General features: G+C 34.6%; 1 protein-coding gene across 12 annotated transcripts in view; it reads right to left on the reverse strand.

Annotated features, from left to right (window-relative positions):
- RALGAPA1 (Ral GTPase activating protein catalytic subunit alpha 1) overlaps positions 1-18,769 on the reverse strand; it is a 130,973-nt gene that overhangs the window by 69,336 nt on the left and 42,868 nt on the right. For 7 of the 12 annotated variants that reach the window (XM_085580495.1, XM_021542698.4, XM_021542696.4 and 4 more), the window contains 10 exons: positions 14,571-16,142; positions 12,536-12,660; positions 10,254-10,470; positions 8,920-9,096; positions 5,546-5,698; positions 3,576-3,769; positions 3,356-3,454; positions 3,094-3,249; positions 1,547-1,675; positions 446-571 (listed from right to left, as the gene is read on the reverse strand). In XM_085580495.1, coding sequence (XP_085436621.1) covers positions 446-571; positions 1,547-1,675; positions 3,094-3,249; positions 3,356-3,454; positions 3,576-3,769; positions 5,546-5,698; positions 8,920-9,096; positions 10,254-10,470; positions 12,536-12,660; positions 14,571-16,142 — 2,948 coding nt within the window. The remainder of the gene's footprint in view (positions 1-445; positions 572-1,546; positions 1,676-3,093; positions 3,250-3,355; positions 3,455-3,575; positions 3,770-5,545; positions 5,699-8,919; positions 9,097-10,253; positions 10,471-12,535; positions 12,661-14,570; positions 16,143-18,769) is intronic. The other 5 variants (XM_021542708.4, XM_021542706.4, XM_021542705.4 and 2 more) reach the window with 2 other exon arrangements.

The raw sequence follows: 18,769 nt of genomic DNA on the forward strand, positions 1-18,769 counted from the left end.
TGAAGAAAAAACATACTGCTGTACAGAACACATTGCTGTACAAAAATATTTTAAAGCCTCTAAATAGAGGCAGATTTCATCAGTTGTGAAATAAATAAAATTGTCCAAATAAATTAAATAATGAATCTTAAACCTCTCAATCTTCTTGTCTCAGCTAATTAAATCTGTGATACCTGCAAATCTCCCTAATGAGAGGAGGCTTGAAAGGGTGAGATAATGTATAATTTCCTTCTACAAACATAAGAAAACACTTTATTATTAAATTATTAGCAATTATAATGTATCTTTAGAAGTATAAAGTTTGACAAGACTATATGGGATCTTATATTTGAAATTACTTTCAAAGAATGTTAAGATCTTAAAATCTTAATATTTTCTGCAAAAGCACAATATTAAACATGTCCTGGGTGATAGAATACTACCCAAATATTCTTAAAATTCCTACCTTAACATCTGTAAACTGAGACACAGCAATGTCAGGAATATTTGGGTGAAGAGCTGGTAGTTCACGATATAAATTGGGAAAACAGACTAGAGATCCTAAAAGAACCTGTGCTTCAACTCTTGGTGCCTGAAAAAAACAGGTGGGAAGAAATATATATTCTTACTGCAATCAGGAAGCTGTCATTTCTAGCTATCTTAAAAGAGAATGATGGTTAAAATTGTATACAGCTATTGCCTTTATTCTGGAAATTCTCTGCTCCTGCAAAGCTGAGTAAACAGAGACCTCAGCTCCTTGGATTGTTACTCATGAACACCCCTGCTCTCATTTTCCAAGACAGTAAAAAGGAGGCAGAGGAATTGTTAGGACTACAGACAAATGACAGAGCTGATAACTGGGTTCAGGTCTTAGGTTCAACTAATTGACCAGGATGTGGAGAACTACTAAATGGGATATGAGGCATTACTGAACAGGAAAAGCTACAGTATAAGAAGCTGACAAGAGACTTCAGATAGTACCTTGAGGGAGACTGGATTTCATAACTGGTTAGAGGGGGATTGATGGGAGAACAGTCAAAATTCACAGAGAGCTGGAGGAGATTATGGGGAATTTGAAAGAGTACAATATGCACAGCCAACAGCAACTAGGTAATCACATCAGTATTACTACATAAGGCTGAACTTGCCTGAGTAATAAAATTAGAAATGTGAAAAAAATCCAAACAGTGCAAACACTTGCACATTTGAGTTCTCAAGCCTGATCATAAAAGCTATTCCGTAGCAAAGATATGGACGAGTAAGTACATTTTTTTAATGAAATCATAATCAAAACGGACATTTACTTTAAAACATCTTCAGGTGGTCACAATTTTTGTAACTCTAAAATAAGATTCTCTGCTTCAACAGTAATTTTGCATTCTTCGCATATTTTCTGGAGAGGCATGTGTAGTGCTCTAGAATAAATCATTAACATTACCTGTATTTGATAAACACTGCATTGAATTCTGGGATCAATTTGACACCCTAGTCAAGGAAAAATATACTCCTCAGTATTCTTTCAAATTCTTCCTCACTCATAAACGAGAATTAACTGATGAATACTTACATTGAGGAAAGAAGAAGCAGCCACTCTTCCTGCTGCTACAATGAAATCCATAATAAGCATGGTAGCACCAGGCAAACCAAGTGAAAAGAACTGAGGAGAGCAGTGCTTGATGATTGTATTGACAATATCCTCGCAGAAGGAAAAGGGAAAAAAGGAAGAGTATCAACACAAATCAAATGAAAAATGAAAGAAAAAAGGCAGGTATTTATAAAAGTTGGAAAGCAAAAATGTGAGAAAGAAAACTTATTGTGGCCAGTAGAACACTCATTAGTGAGAGAAGAGTAGCACAAAAAGAGAAATTCCTTAAGTATACTCATATTAATGTATGTAAACTTGGTATACTTTATAGATCATTTAAGCTTGGACAATAGTTCATATATTAATTTACAGTCAGCTTTTAACAGTTCTGTAACTGATTAACCATTCATTTGAATAGGTACAGAAGAGATACAGTAAGATAACCAGCTATTATACCTTAACAACTACTTAATAATCTCCAGCAAGTACTGTCCAACTTTAAAAAAGGTTAGCCTCTTACATATACCCATATGGAACCAAAATTTGAAGGAAGATAATAAAATGTTTTGTAACATTTTTGGTATGTAGTTAATCAGCACAGCATATTATGTTCTTGTAGACTTACAAAAATCATTGTACGTGTTGAAATTTTTTCAAAAGTACTTGAAAAAAATATAAAATGCTTTAATGGTAAAAAAAACATCCCAAGTCTACAGGTAGACGCCCCTGCCTTTTCTCCTTTAATAATTCTCCTCAAGTAGCAATATCCAACTAAATGGCAGTATTCTCATAGGAGGATCTTCAATTCAGCAAGAAAAGCAGCATTAATGGTTGTTAGAGGACAGAAACTGGAGGTCTGTCCTATCCATAGTCATCTGTGGAATAATATTGGACTAATTCTATTCTTCCCAATTAATGAAAACTGGGTTGCTTGAACCTTTGATCTACCCATGCCTATAATTGTTCCTCAAAAATATTCACAAACCCCTCTTTTTTACACTTCTGCAAACCTTCAAAAAGTATTTAAGTCATACAATATTTTCAGACTTCTTAATATCAAAACCTATACAAAAGGTCTACTCCCACTGATCAGATACGCTCAGTACATCTCAGTTTGCTGGTTCCTATACTTGCTGTAGAAACAAAGTCCTCCAATGTAGTGAGCACAATTTACTAGCTAAACTGTTGCATCAGGGAGCAAGTAAGAAGAACAGTAGACTTTAGAGAGATCTGCTTCCTTCTCTTTCTTGCATACTTCAATCTGTAACATACAATCAATAAAAAATGAGAGAGTACCTTTTCTGCCCTCATATTTGCTTGAAATGGACTACAAAAAAAGCATTTTTGAATACAACCAAGAACATGAAGATCATTTATCAGTTTTCTTTTTAGAAAAAGTATCAGTCACAGCACTAATTTCCAAAACAAAGGTAAATTACTCAGATGAAAATACATTGAGTATTTTTATGAACAGAATTTTATTTTCAGTCATAACATTTATATTATCTTGAATTTCATAATTAACTTACTTGATCAACATGAAGAAGTCCACAGTGCATTATATTGTAGAAATGAGTTAAAAAATCCCTGTTTGGAGAAACATCTTGTCTTCGTTTCATTGTCTTACAAATAAGTTTATAAGCATGTAGCTTTCCTTGTTTGTATTTATCAGTCAGCATTGTTGCCTACAGTTTTAGAACAATATTTATTATTCATAAATAATACATTAAACACTCTTCTACACTTATGTTAACTTTTATTTCTGTTTCACAGCTTAGTGCTCAAATTTACCTTGAAGAGCCATGGTGTTAGAATTCTCAGTGGTGGAATTAAAACCGGGGGAGATGGTGAAGTTAGGTTATCTGTTGAAATACCAAGATTGTCTCTTATCTGCAATTAAAAACAAAACAGAAAGAGAATTATTTAAGGGAAATATATAAGGTGGTGTTTTTTTCTTTTTGAAAATCATACCCAAACAGGTCAGGTTGGAGAAAAGTTTCAGTTCTTTTACCTTGGCCAGATTCTGCCACAGTTCACACAGATAATCAAAAACCTGGGCATGAATTTCTGGATCCATGATGCTGTTGACATCTCCCAGAATTCCTAGCATCCTCCTCCACATCACAGTAGCAACATCTGCATGCCATCCTGTAAGTGTTCCCCCAGCCATCACACTGCAACATTCTGAGGGGAATTCACTAGTTTCTGTAATGGAAGAAAAAAAGCATAGTGAGATCTACCTCTCCAGAACTAGAAAAGTTCTGATACAACTATTAAATACACACTCATAAAACTGAATGATGGGACTTTCAGAATAAGGTATTTTTTACCCATTCAGCCACCTCAACACTGTATATGTTACGCTTTGTCTATTATAAACTCTATAGGGGAAGAATTGTCCTGTTTCTTATATTCTTTCATGAAATAACATTTAAGGTCACTGCTGGAGCTCTAATACAGATCTGATGGACCTAGTAATACCACTTGTAAGTATTTTCTTACATTTCTCGAAGTCAATGAATCTCCAGAACCCCACCTGGCTGCTTTCAAGTAAAATTATCTTTCAACTTTATGTTTTTCCTAGTAATGCATAAAGACTGTTTTTTTTCAGAATCTACTAGGAAAGAACATTATTGCAAATCAAAGAGAAAAGTGTGACTAAACTTGTCTCTAGCTATTGTCCTTTAAAAAGGTAATTTGTATGAATGAGAGGCAACATAGAGTAACTTAGCACCACAATCCTAACACCCACCTAGCTCTTTGCACACATCAGTGCTATATGAATTAACATTCTTATTTTAGGTGGAAGATGATTTAATCTAGACTGTCCATATAAAGAAACCTTCAGTAGATTATGATGGCTCAAGTCTACTCAGGTCATGCTTAACTACCTAAACAGCCTCAAAATACTAGATAATGAGCCAGCTTGAGAGCAGCAAGCATTCAGAATCTTCTTTCCACCCCCTTAGGTGGATAATTCATTGGGATCTTCTGAAAATCTTGTAGCCCTCACAGGCATGACAAATCAAAATTAAATCTGAATTCAGCCTAATCACATAGCCTCTTCTTTTGAACTTCTGGCCACTGTGGTAGAGACACTATTGATTTCTAGGCTGTAGATTTTGAAGGACAAAGCAAAATGATCCTTCTGTCCATCAGTAGGCTACTTAAAGAAATAGGGTCTGAAATACATAGCAGACACTCTTTTGCTTCCATGAGACCAAATGCAGGAGAAATATTCACATCACATTTACAAAGAAAATGTATCTTAGAATTTGATAGCTAAAATAGTTGATGTAATTACAAATTGGTTTAAATATGAAAGGGAAATGAACCAAACTTGCAAGGACAATTTATAAGATTATGAAATTATGTCTTATTATTTATACATCAATGATAAAACAGTCCATGGCAGGACCACATGCTAAATTAAGCTGCCACAATTCTAAGCAACTACAACAATTATAAATATATGGACTATTAATCCACTGCCAAAAACTCCAATGAAATGTAGGTTAAAATGCAAAACATTTTTCTTTACTTTTAAAAGCAATGACTGTAATTAAATTTTTTTTGAAGTGCAGATGAAATAGCCTTGTACAGGACTGTTTACAACTCATGTGGTACTAGCTACTTCACTACATTGCAAAAGAAAGGAAGAAAAGAAGAAAGGAAGGAAGGAAGAAAAGAAAGAAAGGAAGAAAAGAAAGAAAGAAGGAAAGAGAAAGAAAGAAAGAAAGAGAAAGAAAGAAAGAAAGAAAGGAAAGAAAGGAAGAAAGAAAAGAAAGAAAGAAAGAAAGAAAGAAAGGAAGAAAGAAGGAAAGAAAGAAGGAAAGAAAGAAGGAAAGAAAGAAAGAAAGAAAGAAAGAAAGAAAGGATGAAAGAAAAGAAAGAAAGAAAGAAAGAAAGAAAGAAAGAAAGAAAGAAAGAAAGAAAGAAAGAAAGAGAAAGAAAGTTTGTATTTTCTATTCCAGATATTGCCTAGGTCATCTGGCGTCTGTAAAACAGAGTGGTGGAGCTTCTCATCCAGCTGCAGATCCTTCTGCTCAATATGATCTGCATGCAGAGTGGCAGGAGAGGGTGTCTGTGATCGGGATCCAAGAGCAGATTGGATTGGAGAAGCACTTTCAGATCCTGCAAATGTAATTTTTAACAGTTACCTTAAAAGCCTTTTCTATTTTCTTGAGCTATTGAAATGTTGTCTAAATACAGTGTTAACAGAAATTAACCTGCTTTTATGTATTAAATTGGGCTAAGAAAAGATAAAAAACAGTAAGCAGATCTCCCTGTGAGTGGTGTTCTGAAAGAAAACGACGTACATGCAGAAAAACTGAAAGATGAACATCAAAATCAGACAGGTAAGTGGACTAGCAGACCTCTATTTTAGGTCCAAATAATTCTAAATGTGGTTGTTCTGCAACACTTTCAGTGTTTTACACCAGCTAAATTTCTCATCACATTCCCTCGCCTAGATTTCTCTCTAGAAAAAGTTTAGGCAAAAATTTTCCTGGAACAAATGCTTTTGCAGGGTAACAGATGCATGCAAGTTAATTTATAAATAAAAGCTCAAATCAGTAACTGATAATCTTCAGTGTTTATCTACTAATTGAGATGAGAAAATCCATAGGATGAGAAAGTTCTGTATAGTTAGAGGGGTGTTATTTCCTTTAAAACAGGAAATCACAAGTGTCAATGACAGCGCTACAAAGGCATTTTTCTGTGATAGTCTCTGAGCAACCTCTCTAGGCAATTATGTGGTCTCCACTGTGTTATCCGTGGAGAGGGAGTAAGTAGTTGCATTTTTCTTCTGTACTATCTTATGTTTCACATCCTGCATTAGTCTAAAGATCCTTATAAGTAGCTGAGTTTAGCCAGAACAGTTACATGGCAGACAAAAAGAGAATATTCACAACAGACTTTTCTACACACCAGCACATGTTAAAACGAAAGAATTCCTATTAATTTTAATTTTTTGATAAATGCAACAGGGACACAAAAATATTATGTGTAAAGTTTGGTATTAGTGATAAAGTGAACTTTAAGGATAGCAATTGAAAAGTGAGTCTTTTAAATAGTAATTTTCCCACATTATTGTGAGAATAATTGAGGAACATTTCTCGTTTGAGAGAAGTGTTCTTTCTTATAAAGAGAACAAATTGTTTAAAGAATTTGACAGAAAATGCTGTTATCAGAATAGAAATTGCAGAAAACAATCTCTATTACATTGTTAAACTGCAAAGGTCTCTATCTCCTTTAAATGGATAAGACAGTGAAGCTTTCACTATCAATTTAAATCAACAACTCTAGGCAGGATAGAGGGACACTACTGCTTCATACACAGACTGCTGTCTCACGTGACTTTTTACTGACCACCAGTTTTCCACATGCTTACAGAGATAAACCAAATTACACCCTTCAAAGATGTTCAAAGAAGTATTTTCTTACTTCATTTCCATCCTGCTCATTAGCTGGGGACAGATGATAGTTCAAAGAAGGAGCAAGAAAGAGTGATGAGGAAGAGAGAAATTGAGAGAGAGTGGGATAGAGAGGGAAAGAAAGTGAATGAGATGGAAAGAAAGAGCAGGCAGGGAAGACAAAGCAGAGGAAGGAGGGAAAGAGATCTTCATATGATGGAAGAGAATGGACAGAAACAATTATGGAAATTTTGCAGAACTACATGACTGTCATTAAAAGATACTCCAGCATATGTGGATCTGACTTTGAGACTTTCACAGGTACAACTTGTTCTAGGACTAGTAAACAGCAGACAATGTCAACTTCATCATTTATTTAGAATATGATGTAATGCCCATATACTAAAATCAAATTATCCTTCCAAAACCCTTCAGATTTATGAAGAGTAGCTTTCTGATCAGCAGAACCACTAAAAACTTGTTTATTATAAATGTGTTTTGAGGTTGAGTTTCTGAATTGATTTGCTGGCATTTAATATAGTGAAGTTCACATTGCAGCTTCCATCACGAGAGTCTGCATACATGCAATTTTCACTAGATAGCTGCCTATCTTTCATAAAACATTGAAGAAAATAACATCCTTTTTTTTTTCTTATATGTCAATTTAATAAAAATTAGATAATAGGCTGCAATATTATTGGGTGCATGGAACAGTCAGAGATAGACAAAACAAATGCACAAGCATTGTTTCCTCAGGAAATCCAGCTAAATGCATGTGACACACAAGAGCTGCCTCTCTAAAACAGTGATTCAAGCAAGAAGAGTTAAACACAGAATCGCTCAACAGAAAACTCAGTCATTAATTGCAATCTTATCAATTCAATTATAGTGCACACTTGGACAAAAATACCAAATAGTAATGAAGTTATTAACATATTCAAACATACAAACAAACAGAAAAAGAACAGATCTACAGCAAGGACTTTCAACAAGCACACAGCAAATAGAAAAATGAAGAGAACACAAGTCAAGCTGAACATTGTGGAACAAGCTGAACAACAATGTCCATGAAAGCTAATGGTTTTTTCAGCAGAAGGGCACTTTTAAAAAGTGAAAATTATGGCAGAGGAAGTAAAGATGTCTTTCCATATCTCTTAAAATGTAGTTTGATTTCTAACAGAGAGCAAGACACAATATGTAGGTATAAGTAGAAATATAGATAATAACTGCAACTTGATACTTGTTACAACTAGGGTTGTAACAGGAATGGTAGTGTATAACAGCTATGGAACAAGGAGTATGAAAATGACTATGGGCATCTTTACTTCTCATGTACAAAATCTGGTAAGACACCATTCTTTCAGATCATCCTCATAGAGAAGTATTTTGTCTTTCACACAGGAGCCCATTCAATTTTGGTTAACTGCATCACTTTCCAGTTATACAAACGCAAAGTGATGTTACGTGGCCAAATAACTAACATTTTGTATGATAAAACCTCTCAGTTACACAACAGACAATGTAAAGAGATATTAAGATGTATGCATATAAAAGAATCCCAAGATACTTCAATATTATACACTAGTTTGAAGGAGCACTGTGAAAACCTTCCAAAGCAAAAACAATTTATGAGAATAAAGTATTTAACTACCAGTAATAGAAGGACATTTGTAAGAGATCTAGCATACATTATGTTGTAAGAGTCTCTCCTTGGTAATTGTATAGATTTTCTCATGAAGGGCTTAAAATACATTTAGGACCATAGATAACTAAGTCAGACAAAGGTTTTCCACTTATGTTATTTCACATATTAAATAGCAATTAAAAAATAATTGAAATAAGGAATCATCTTAAATAGAATAGCAGAAGCTGGAAGTTGCATTCTTCAGGATGGGTGAAAAATTTCAGAAATAAATACTTTTTTTAAAAAATCTACTTTACCAGTAATAGTTGCAGCTTCAGCAGACAATGGTTGCTGATTGAGACTACTTGTTTCTGAATCTATGTGGAGTGTAGTTAGACTGGCCACTTCTTGTTCCTCAGCACTTTGTTGCTGTCCTGAAATTGCATCAATGTCAGTAGAAGCTGGCGTCCCTGCCTCAGTGCCAAAGCTGAAATCTGTACGAGGAAAGCACTGTATTAACTTACAGCATAAAAATACCACTAATATGAAAAAACCCCAGAGCCCCAGGACCTCCAAACTAAACAGAAACCTTGAATGTGCATATTCTATGCTACTAGCATACTGTTGCAAAATTTAAATAAAATACAACAGCAGGAAGTATTAACTATTATGAAGATTCTCTTTCCTGTCATAAACCCTTGACTTGATGTCTACAGAAGACATTCTTGTTACATGTCTGTATTCTGATTAGCTGCTTTAAGTGCATGTACATCTAAATAACACAAAATAATGGAATCATACACTAAGGAATTTATTTGTAAAATTTACAAGCTGGAAGAAATATTCAAGCTTATTGTAAAAGCACTAACTTCAAACTAAAACTTTTACAGCAAATGATACTCTAACAAATGTTATTCTCATTACTAATGAAAAAAATGCTAGGCTGACATATAGACTTTAAATGCCATGACTGTTTGCATAATGGAAACATATATAAAAATTGTAATTTCTTCCAAAAATTCTACTACGTAAATATTATTTTAATCTTAAATGATGTCATAATTCCTAGCAGCCATAATGACCCCTTTTGTTAAACAAAGGTGGGGATAAATAAAATGAATGAAAAGCATTATGTTATTAAGCAAAGCACACTAATTTTAACAAAGCACACCAATTGTATCATGATATTACACTTAATATCTTGATTAATCTATAGCTACACAAAGATCACTGTAAAATAACAGAAGCCTTTCTTTAAATTTTACCTAATTACTTTCAAAAGTATTAAAATAATTTCCAAAATAAATAAGGTTTAATTTTTATGTTTTGTGCAAAACAGATAGACATGCTTCACAGAGGAGACAATATTGCTTTCTAACTTCTGTTCAATTACTTTCTCCTCTTTGTGAAGTAGTACTCCAGTGTTCTTTTCTTTTGGTATAACTAAAGAAACAACAGCCTCTTGTAAGAACCTTTCTTGTTTCATTAGCTTGCTACTGATTTCAGTGGAAAATCAAAATAATTTCTCTCTACAGAAAACTGCTGGCATACAACTTTATCTGGGGGGGGGGAAAAACAACAACAAATGAAACAAAGGAAATTTGCACTACATAAATCAAAAATGCTGTTACTTTTGGAAAAATGTACTTGCTTTCAAATTTGCGGCTCTCATACTGGAAGGCGCTGAAGGAGTCGGAGTGGCTGTCTGAGCTGATGAGGTCACTGCTGCCCGCGCTGGCGGGCGATGTCCACTCGGAAGGCACGCCTGGGTCATCCGCAGGACGCATTTGGTTCTGCTTGTTCAGTATATCAGGAAGGTCTTTAGGAACTTCCAGGCTGCCAGGGCTGCTTCCTCTTCTTGTCACATTCTAAACATTGAAGATACATAAATAATCTTAAAATCCTGGATGGCTTGTTTACATAAAATGGAAAAAAGCAATCCCACATTTGGTGAAATCAAAATGTAACAAACAGTACCTAAACCAGAAATTGCCATCATTCTAAATACCAAGACTTTCCAAACCCCCCAAATGAAGAACACATGCAGTCACAGAACTTCATAAATACAAATTTTATTTGCACAGTGGATTTTTGGATGAGTATCTTAAAAGGCTAGGATTCAGAGTAGCATGGGCCACATGGTAGGTAAGACATGAGAGAGAAAAATAGTTAAAAAGTATATCACTAAGAAAACTTGTTAACCTTGGTTTCAGACACAATGGTCTATAGACAACCAAACTATAATCAGAAACATGATTTACAGAAGGAGCAAATTAATTTAATAATTCATACATTAATCTTCTTATGACTAAAACACCATTTCAGTACTGATTTGGAACACAAAAGACCACACATAACAGAAGTAAGGCATGCAGATTTGCTCATTTACAAGTAAGGTGGTGGCCTATTTGAATTCTTTCTTTAAGGCATTTTTTTCCACAGATAGATCTGTTTGCTTGAGAGGGAAGAGATAGCAAAGTAGAAATGCCATTTTATGAAATGGCTAGAAATTTGTATACATTGTGAGACTAAAGATGCCTTCCTTTCACCAGGCCCAGTCACTTCTGCATTCTTTTACTACTCTAACACTAATTTTAGGTTAACTCAGACTAACAAACTTTGCGTGATATGGTTTTAGCATTCAATAGATACAGCAATCTAAAACTAATCTTAGTAAGTTGGCAGTGTTTTAAAGAGGCATGTCTGCTGTGTGCTAAGTGAAAAGAATGAGTGGTAGTTTTGGTGGTTTCAGTGTTTACTCACACTTATCTCAGAACTTTTCTGCTACCTGAGGGAAGTATCAATACTCCTTCCTATATCTCTTCTGGAACCAGCTGTGATGATTTCTGGTTTATTAATTTTCAACTAAGTTAACCTTTTTCATAGTCTACATGTTAGCATTTTGTTGTGTAACTCAGGACTTACTAACAAGAATACTTTGTGCCAACAATCAAGTTTCATAAACATGAGTTCAATACAAAGAGAGTTCAATACATAGGGACAAACTCCATAGATCCTCTCTTGCCATTTATAAAAGGTGATGATAAATAAACGAATTTTAATAACTTTGAAGAATCTTCTTCTGTCCCTTATTATCACCAACTTCTCTCCTGACAATTTTCCATAGGAGTATGTCTTACAGGAGTGTGTCTTCAAATGACCTTGAAGACTTTAAAGAAAAAGGAACTAAACAATTTTGAAACACTATATTTAAATTGCTACCCATTCTGTTCTTAATTTGCAACTTTTTTTTTAGTATTTTCCCTTTAGTTACTACTTAATAAGCACTTATCTCTTCAAATCAGTTGTAAGCATTCAACAGTAACCAGAAATTCTTAATTTAAAATTGATTAAAACTTCTTATGAATGCCATTCCAAATAACATGATGCTTTTGGAAAAGTGTAGGAAGAAAGCAAACAGAAAGTTGATTTGATTAGAATTGATTTACAAGAAATTATTCAACACTTGGAAGTGAAATTAAAAAAATAAAAAATAATCAATATATTTGAGTAGTTTTGTAGTCAGTTGCATTGACTATACCTGTAGGGAACAGTACTGTACTACAGCATGTTACTCAATTACATACCATGCCCAGGACTGCAAATTTATATTTAAACTAGTATTCTGAAAGTGTCTATGTACAGGCAGGCATCTTTGCAGGTTCAATTAGGGCTGTTTAATTCAATGAGACTATTCATGTGACAGTAACTTCTGCATTGCTTCAATGATGAAGATTCAATAGATATGAAAATACAAATTATATAAAATGGCAAGAATCTATGCCAAAGGCATGGAATAATTAAGCAATATTCTTAATTCTGATTCATAAAAGCCACAGAAATATTTTTAGTGAACTGATTTATCATGCCATTGACAAGTTCACACATATATGGAGACTTAAGTATGGAAATGTAGCAAGTTTAAAGGCTTACCAGTGCATTACCACTGCGGAGTCTCTCAGCTATAAATTCGTCCATGAGGTCAGGGACATTTGTATTGCTACTGCCAATATCACTATCAATAGGGTGCAGCTTTTGACTCATGTCCTCTCTATTTGCTAAAAGCAAATGAACAACCATTTATAGTAAAGAAGGCATCAAGACATTTTCAAAACAAAATGTAACAAATGAAAAAAACCTGCTAATTAAAAGAAATTTAAAAATCAAAATTGCCAAACATGCATTTTAAGAATGTCCCTCTTTTAAAGCAGATTCTACTTTGAAAATTAGTATGGCTTCTTCTTCCCACTTAGCAGGTGTTAGTTGATTTCCAATTCCACCTTTAAGAGCAGGAAGCTTATAGGTAAGCACTACTCAAAGTTGTTAATGCTTGTTTTAAGGATAAAGCATATATTCTTCCTCCGTATCACAAGTAAATTCTAAAAAAATTATGTGATTCCTTCAGGCTCCTTCTTCATTGCATTCCTAATGAAAAGCAATGTAGTGGAAAAAGTAAACTAGATTGTAATAGACACTAATGACAAATGGCAATGTGGCACTGTATACAGTTAGTATTAATAGTGCAAAGAAAATGTTATATAATAAAATTACATGCTAGCACATGGAATGAAAGTTCTAACTCTAGATGATCAATGGTTATGAACAATTAATGAAGTTCATTCTGTTATCAGTGTTATATTTTTGGATATAACTATGCTGCTCATATTTAGGTGTGGCTTTTACACCTGACTTTATGATATTAGCCTTTAAAATCTTCAAGTTATTCCAGCTCATGTTCTCTTTATGCACATTTTTCCCTCAGTGTCATCTCTCATGAGACCACAGTGCAGTTTATTTTAACGAGTTTCTGTTAAATGTTGGAATTTAAGTAACAGGTACTTCTAAAATTGGTGCTTCTTAAATATGTCTCTTTCAGGAGTCTACTTTCTGAAGAGCAGCAAATCATTTTTGTGAGACCCGTGACAGTACTGTTCTCAGGTGCTGTGCTTACAGACACTGCCCTCAGGTGGCATTAACATCTTGATGCAAGATGCATTGCAGAATCCTCTGTTAATCATGCCAGCATAACAATGAGAAAAAAAGAAAACCTGCATTACTGCTGAAAGTTAATTTACTGTTCATTTACGGTTATGTGAACTCTAATGTATATTAGAGTTGCAGCCTTCTTTTTTGATCAGTCCACAGAGGTCTCATAGTTAGCAGGCAAAAGACTATCACAAGACCTTCACAAACATCCAAGATTCCAAGAAAAAAAGAAAGTAATGGAAGATGTTGCCAAGATTCAACTGCAGCCATTTGGATGAATGAATATAGGAAGGCCTACAACATGTTTTGAAACAGACTCAAACAAAACCTTGTGATTATGCTCAGAGAATTGTTGTAATGAAATCATTCCAGTAATAGCAGATTGCTATTTCAGACTAGTTTTTTAAAACTATCTAAAATGACCTCCAAATGTAAATTTGAGGGGCTCTTTTATGGTTTTGTTTTGGAGGAGGAAAAGGAGGAAGAGGATGAGGAGGAAGAAGAAAACACACTAAATGAACCAGAAATACAATTAGTTCAACCTAGTTGGTTGGGAGCCAGGTCCTTCTGACAAAAAAACTACACTCAGAGTGGAGTAACACATTTGGATAAAATATGCATTGCCAATCATTCAGTAGGCTTAATCTGAAGGCACTGCAATGTAGATGAAAATTCAAAAGTCTCAAGGCTTAATCCTTTATTAGGTCATTTACTGTCTCTTCCTCTTCCCTAATCTGATGATCTTCAGCAGAAAAGAGGTTCAACTAAGTATCTTGAAAAGAAAAATTAGTAATTTAAAGTATGTAAACATAACTTATGCTGGGAGAAAAATCAGCTGGCTATAGGCGCATGCATAACCAAACAGGGAAAGCAGTGATCATCCCAAAGCCTTTTGATTGCTTATCAGAGCTTGCTTCAGTTGCATTAAGCCAAACTGGTGCTGCCTTTCTCCTTTTGCGCTCTGCACACTGTTAGTGCTCACCTGCAGCTTTCCTTCCAAAATAGCCCATTACATGACTGTACAGATCCCTCAGTGGAGCCTCTGCTGGCATTCTGTTCTGCCTCTGTGGGGAAACATTTGCCTTCGGCTTCGAAAGAGCATGTACAACAGTTTTATAAACACCACCCAGGGAGCCCTGCTGTTGTGCCGACTCCTGACCTGATGCTCTAAAGACACTACGACATTGGAACTGACTAACAGCAAGACCTTCTTTCTGCAACACAGTTGCTTGAGTTTCTGTAGATTCCTTAACTTGCCTGCTGCCAGCCGAAGCAGCATTGACTGCATCTAAATGCCTATATATTCCAGGTCTAACCAGCTCTGTGGCAGCTGATGAGCTACTGCTTGCACTGGTACTGCTGTTGCTGCTACCACTACTGCTACTGCTGAAGCCACCAAGTTTACGAAGTCTTGCTTTCCAAGCAGCCTCTTTGTTCTCAAGAGGATTGTAAAACTGAACCGATTCTGTAGATGGCCTAAAAGTAACATGAACACTGTTCCTTTTTTTAGCTGTTATTTTCATGATTTTGGCCCTATGAGTTACAGTTTCAGATATACTTCTTTTAGTTGGCGCCAGTTTGCTTGTGCCTGTGATTTGAGGCATTTGAGGATCAACTTGTGCTTTAGGAAGAATTTTCTTTGCATGGACAATACGTGAGTTGGTCACTTTTTCATTAAACTGGGCACTTTTATGCTTTTCAGCTACCGGTGCTTCCACAACTAAATCTACATCAGTTTCAGTGGCTGCTTGCCTGTACAGATATCTCTTCCCTTCTTTGCTGCTAGGACTACTTGACCCATGATCAAACATGCTTTCATATTGTTTATCAATATCTAACTGTCTGGCTTTATTGAGTACTTGATTTCTTGTAAAAAAGTCTACTTGAGTAGGTGCAGTATTGCTTATAAAGCCACTTGGCTTTTGTTCTAGTTGCAGCTCTGTGTTATTGGCTCTTTCTGCAACAGTGTTGCTAGTCGTGCATTGACCAGTCTGATCTCTATTTTCTAATTCATCCAGTGGTAATCTATTGTTCCTACTTACTGATGTATCAACTTCATGAGCAGAAGCCTCATATTTATCTATCTCAAAGTTACCGCAAAGTTCTTCTTTTTCTTTAATAAGATATTCTCTCAGAGAGGAAAGGAGATCATCTTCACCTTCAAGGTCAACATATTGGCTTTGTTCAAAGGCAGTGTTTGCAAATTCTACCGGCCCTATTAAATGACAAAGATGGTCATAAATACTATCCCCAACTTCCAAGGAGGACTCTCTGCTATTTGTATCAGTGATATGGCTTTCAGTGGATCTATGCATTGAAGAGGTCTCAGTGGAATTCTGTAAGCTTGGAGCATGATGGGATGAACTGTCAATGACAGGAACTGCACCTTTGGCTCGTTCAACTGCGAATGGTTCCAGGATGTCAGAGGTGCTGCTGCTTCGTGGCAGTGGCTGTTCTTCATTTAATGCACCAAAAACTTCACTTGGAGCATCCTCACTCTGAGAAAAATGTCTGACTCGAGGTGGACGTGGAAGAATTTGAGCATCGTCAATGTCTGTAGGAAAAAAGTAGATGTAATATGCACAAAAATTTATATACAGAGACAATCTATATTTACCACTACATCCTAATGATGTGACTTTAAAAGCCAGAAAAATTCAGAACCTTGTGTTCTTAGGTATAACAAAAACACTTTTTCCAATACTAGAGTGTTAAAAACACACAGACATAATATCCAGTACAGGATGCAATATAAATGAGTTAGACCACCAGAACACAGTTTTAAATGTTAACATGCATGAGAACAAAAGTGAGGTCATGGAACATTTGGAAATACAGTTAAAGCTAGAGCTGTGCCAATAAGTTCAATAATTCAACCAATATTATTCCAGCTAGCTTGTTCAGGAAATGGTTATTGGAATACAAATTAGCTCAATAGCAGTACTCCCTTTGTGGAATTTATATCTTTAGAAAAATTGGCAACTCCAAAGAGAACAAGGATGTTTTTTGGAAAACTGGGGTTGATTGTTAAAGTGGCAAATCATTAATTAAAATATGTATATTTGTATATATATAAATTACTGAGATTTCTGAAATACTCCTATGACATGATTATAAGTATTTTGGGATATGTAATATAGTGTACACCTAAGGACTAAAGCTTTTAAATGACAAGGAAGAGCTGGCCCTATACAAAAAATATGACTATACATAACAGACAATTTAAAGATATACCCTTTTCCCCCAGAAGAATGTTTTGTCTCTCATCTTCAAAATACGAAACTAAATACTTAATGAAGGCTTACCTCCCCCTCTTCTTCCAGTTTTACTCCGGCAAATGTAACATTTATGAGAATTACAGAATTAAGTACTCTGATACCAAAAAACATCCAGCAGCCTTACAACAGTTAACATTAGAGTAATCCCACTTTTGTTTATGAAAAGTTCATAATTTGTTATTACCATTTAAATTAGTGATTCCTCGTTTCTGCTGAGACTCTTAATATGTTAGTGTCAGTAAAAATCATAGTTAACTGTAATGAAACCTGCAGTTCCAACATGGATCACCTGGGAATTGTACAGAAGTATCTTCAGCTCATTTCACATCATCCACAAAAATAAAGAACCTTCATGCATCTCTTCAGATTTCCTACTATGTTATTTCTATAACATAGGAATACTACTGTATACTATCAAATTACCACTGTAGGCAAGACTAAATGTCCTTTGCAGACGAGTAAACTAACTGCTATCCTTTCCAGTCCTTTTATGAGATAAGCACTAAAACAGCAAGGTAAAATCAGTTAACTCCATTTTCTGTTGGTTTCTTTTTGATAGAATCCTTTATTCCCTAGATTAATCTTTTATTACCTACTACTTAAAAAGTTGTAGACATGCTTTCAAATCCAGGAATAACAGTAAATAGCTTAAATGAACACCAGCAAGAGTTATTTGCCACAATAAACAGACTTACCTTGTTGTTTTATCTAGATGATTTAACTTCAGGACTGCAATGGTGAATTTACTTAATATCAGAACAACATTTAAGCCCATTTCCCTACCCTAAATTTGATGTATTACAGCTAAAATAAAGTAACTTATGTGTGTAATAACATTTTAAAGTATTTCTATTATTACTAAATATTATATATAAATATCACTAAATATTTAAAATTATTACTTAATTTATCTATATATATTTCAGTAATATTGAATATTGATAATCTGATGTCCCCTTAAAATCTGTTTTGAGCTGCTTATACTTTTCTGAGAATGTTAGAGATGGAGCTGCATCTTCTCGTATTCTCCTTCTGAACAAAGCATATAAAACAGATGAATGAGTTATGTCTATACTTAACTAAACATGTCTTCCAAAAAGATAAAAAGTGCTATATCCATGCTCAATTTTTCAAAGAAGTTAAAAATTGAGAGTAACAGTTTGACCTCATACAAAGTTTACTGAACTGTAAAAAAGGTATTAGACAGGAAATTGAGAGATCTATACTGGAAAAAGAGAACAGACATCCAAGCTATCTCAGAAAATAAACATGAACTGAAAAATCATTGAATACAACACAATCTATTATTCCTTTTCTCTTCAGCTTTGATAAGAAACAAATTTCCCATCATTGTTCTTGTTCACCTTATTACTAACTATATGAATTAACATCCTCTGAAATTAATCACGTCTCTCTGTAGTTGGAACTGTTATTTCAAACTCCCTATTGACTTAGAGATTAACAGAGGTTATGCTAATGTAGTCTCAAGCCATTTCTTACAGCTGTAAAGAAGGGACCACAGGATTCAGTCAAAAGTATTCACAATTACATATATGAGATTAATACATGCAACTATGATACAGTGATCTCATCTTAAGCCCTCAGTATGCATATTCCAAATCTATTATAAACTCAACTTCATCTGAAGCAGCAGCCTAGAAATCCCATGCTGTGCATGCATGCAGTGATCATGACCTTCTAGGATGTTAAAAATAATTGGACAGAGAATCACAATGCACACAAAGCAGCTCCACACATTGAAATAAATTCAGCTAGATTCATTTCAATGTTGATCCAGAATTAATTTTAGGTGCTCACATATTCATGACAAGCACATACAAGTACACATCTTCAAACAAACATGTGTTTGCACCAATAGAGATTTCTTTTTTGTAGAACAGGA

This window comes from Lonchura striata, chromosome 5 (assembly GCF_050655825.1).
Source record: "Lonchura striata isolate lonStrDom1 chromosome 5, ASM5065582v1, whole genome shotgun sequence".
NCBI lineage: Eukaryota > Metazoa > Chordata > Aves > Passeriformes > Estrildidae > Lonchura > Lonchura striata.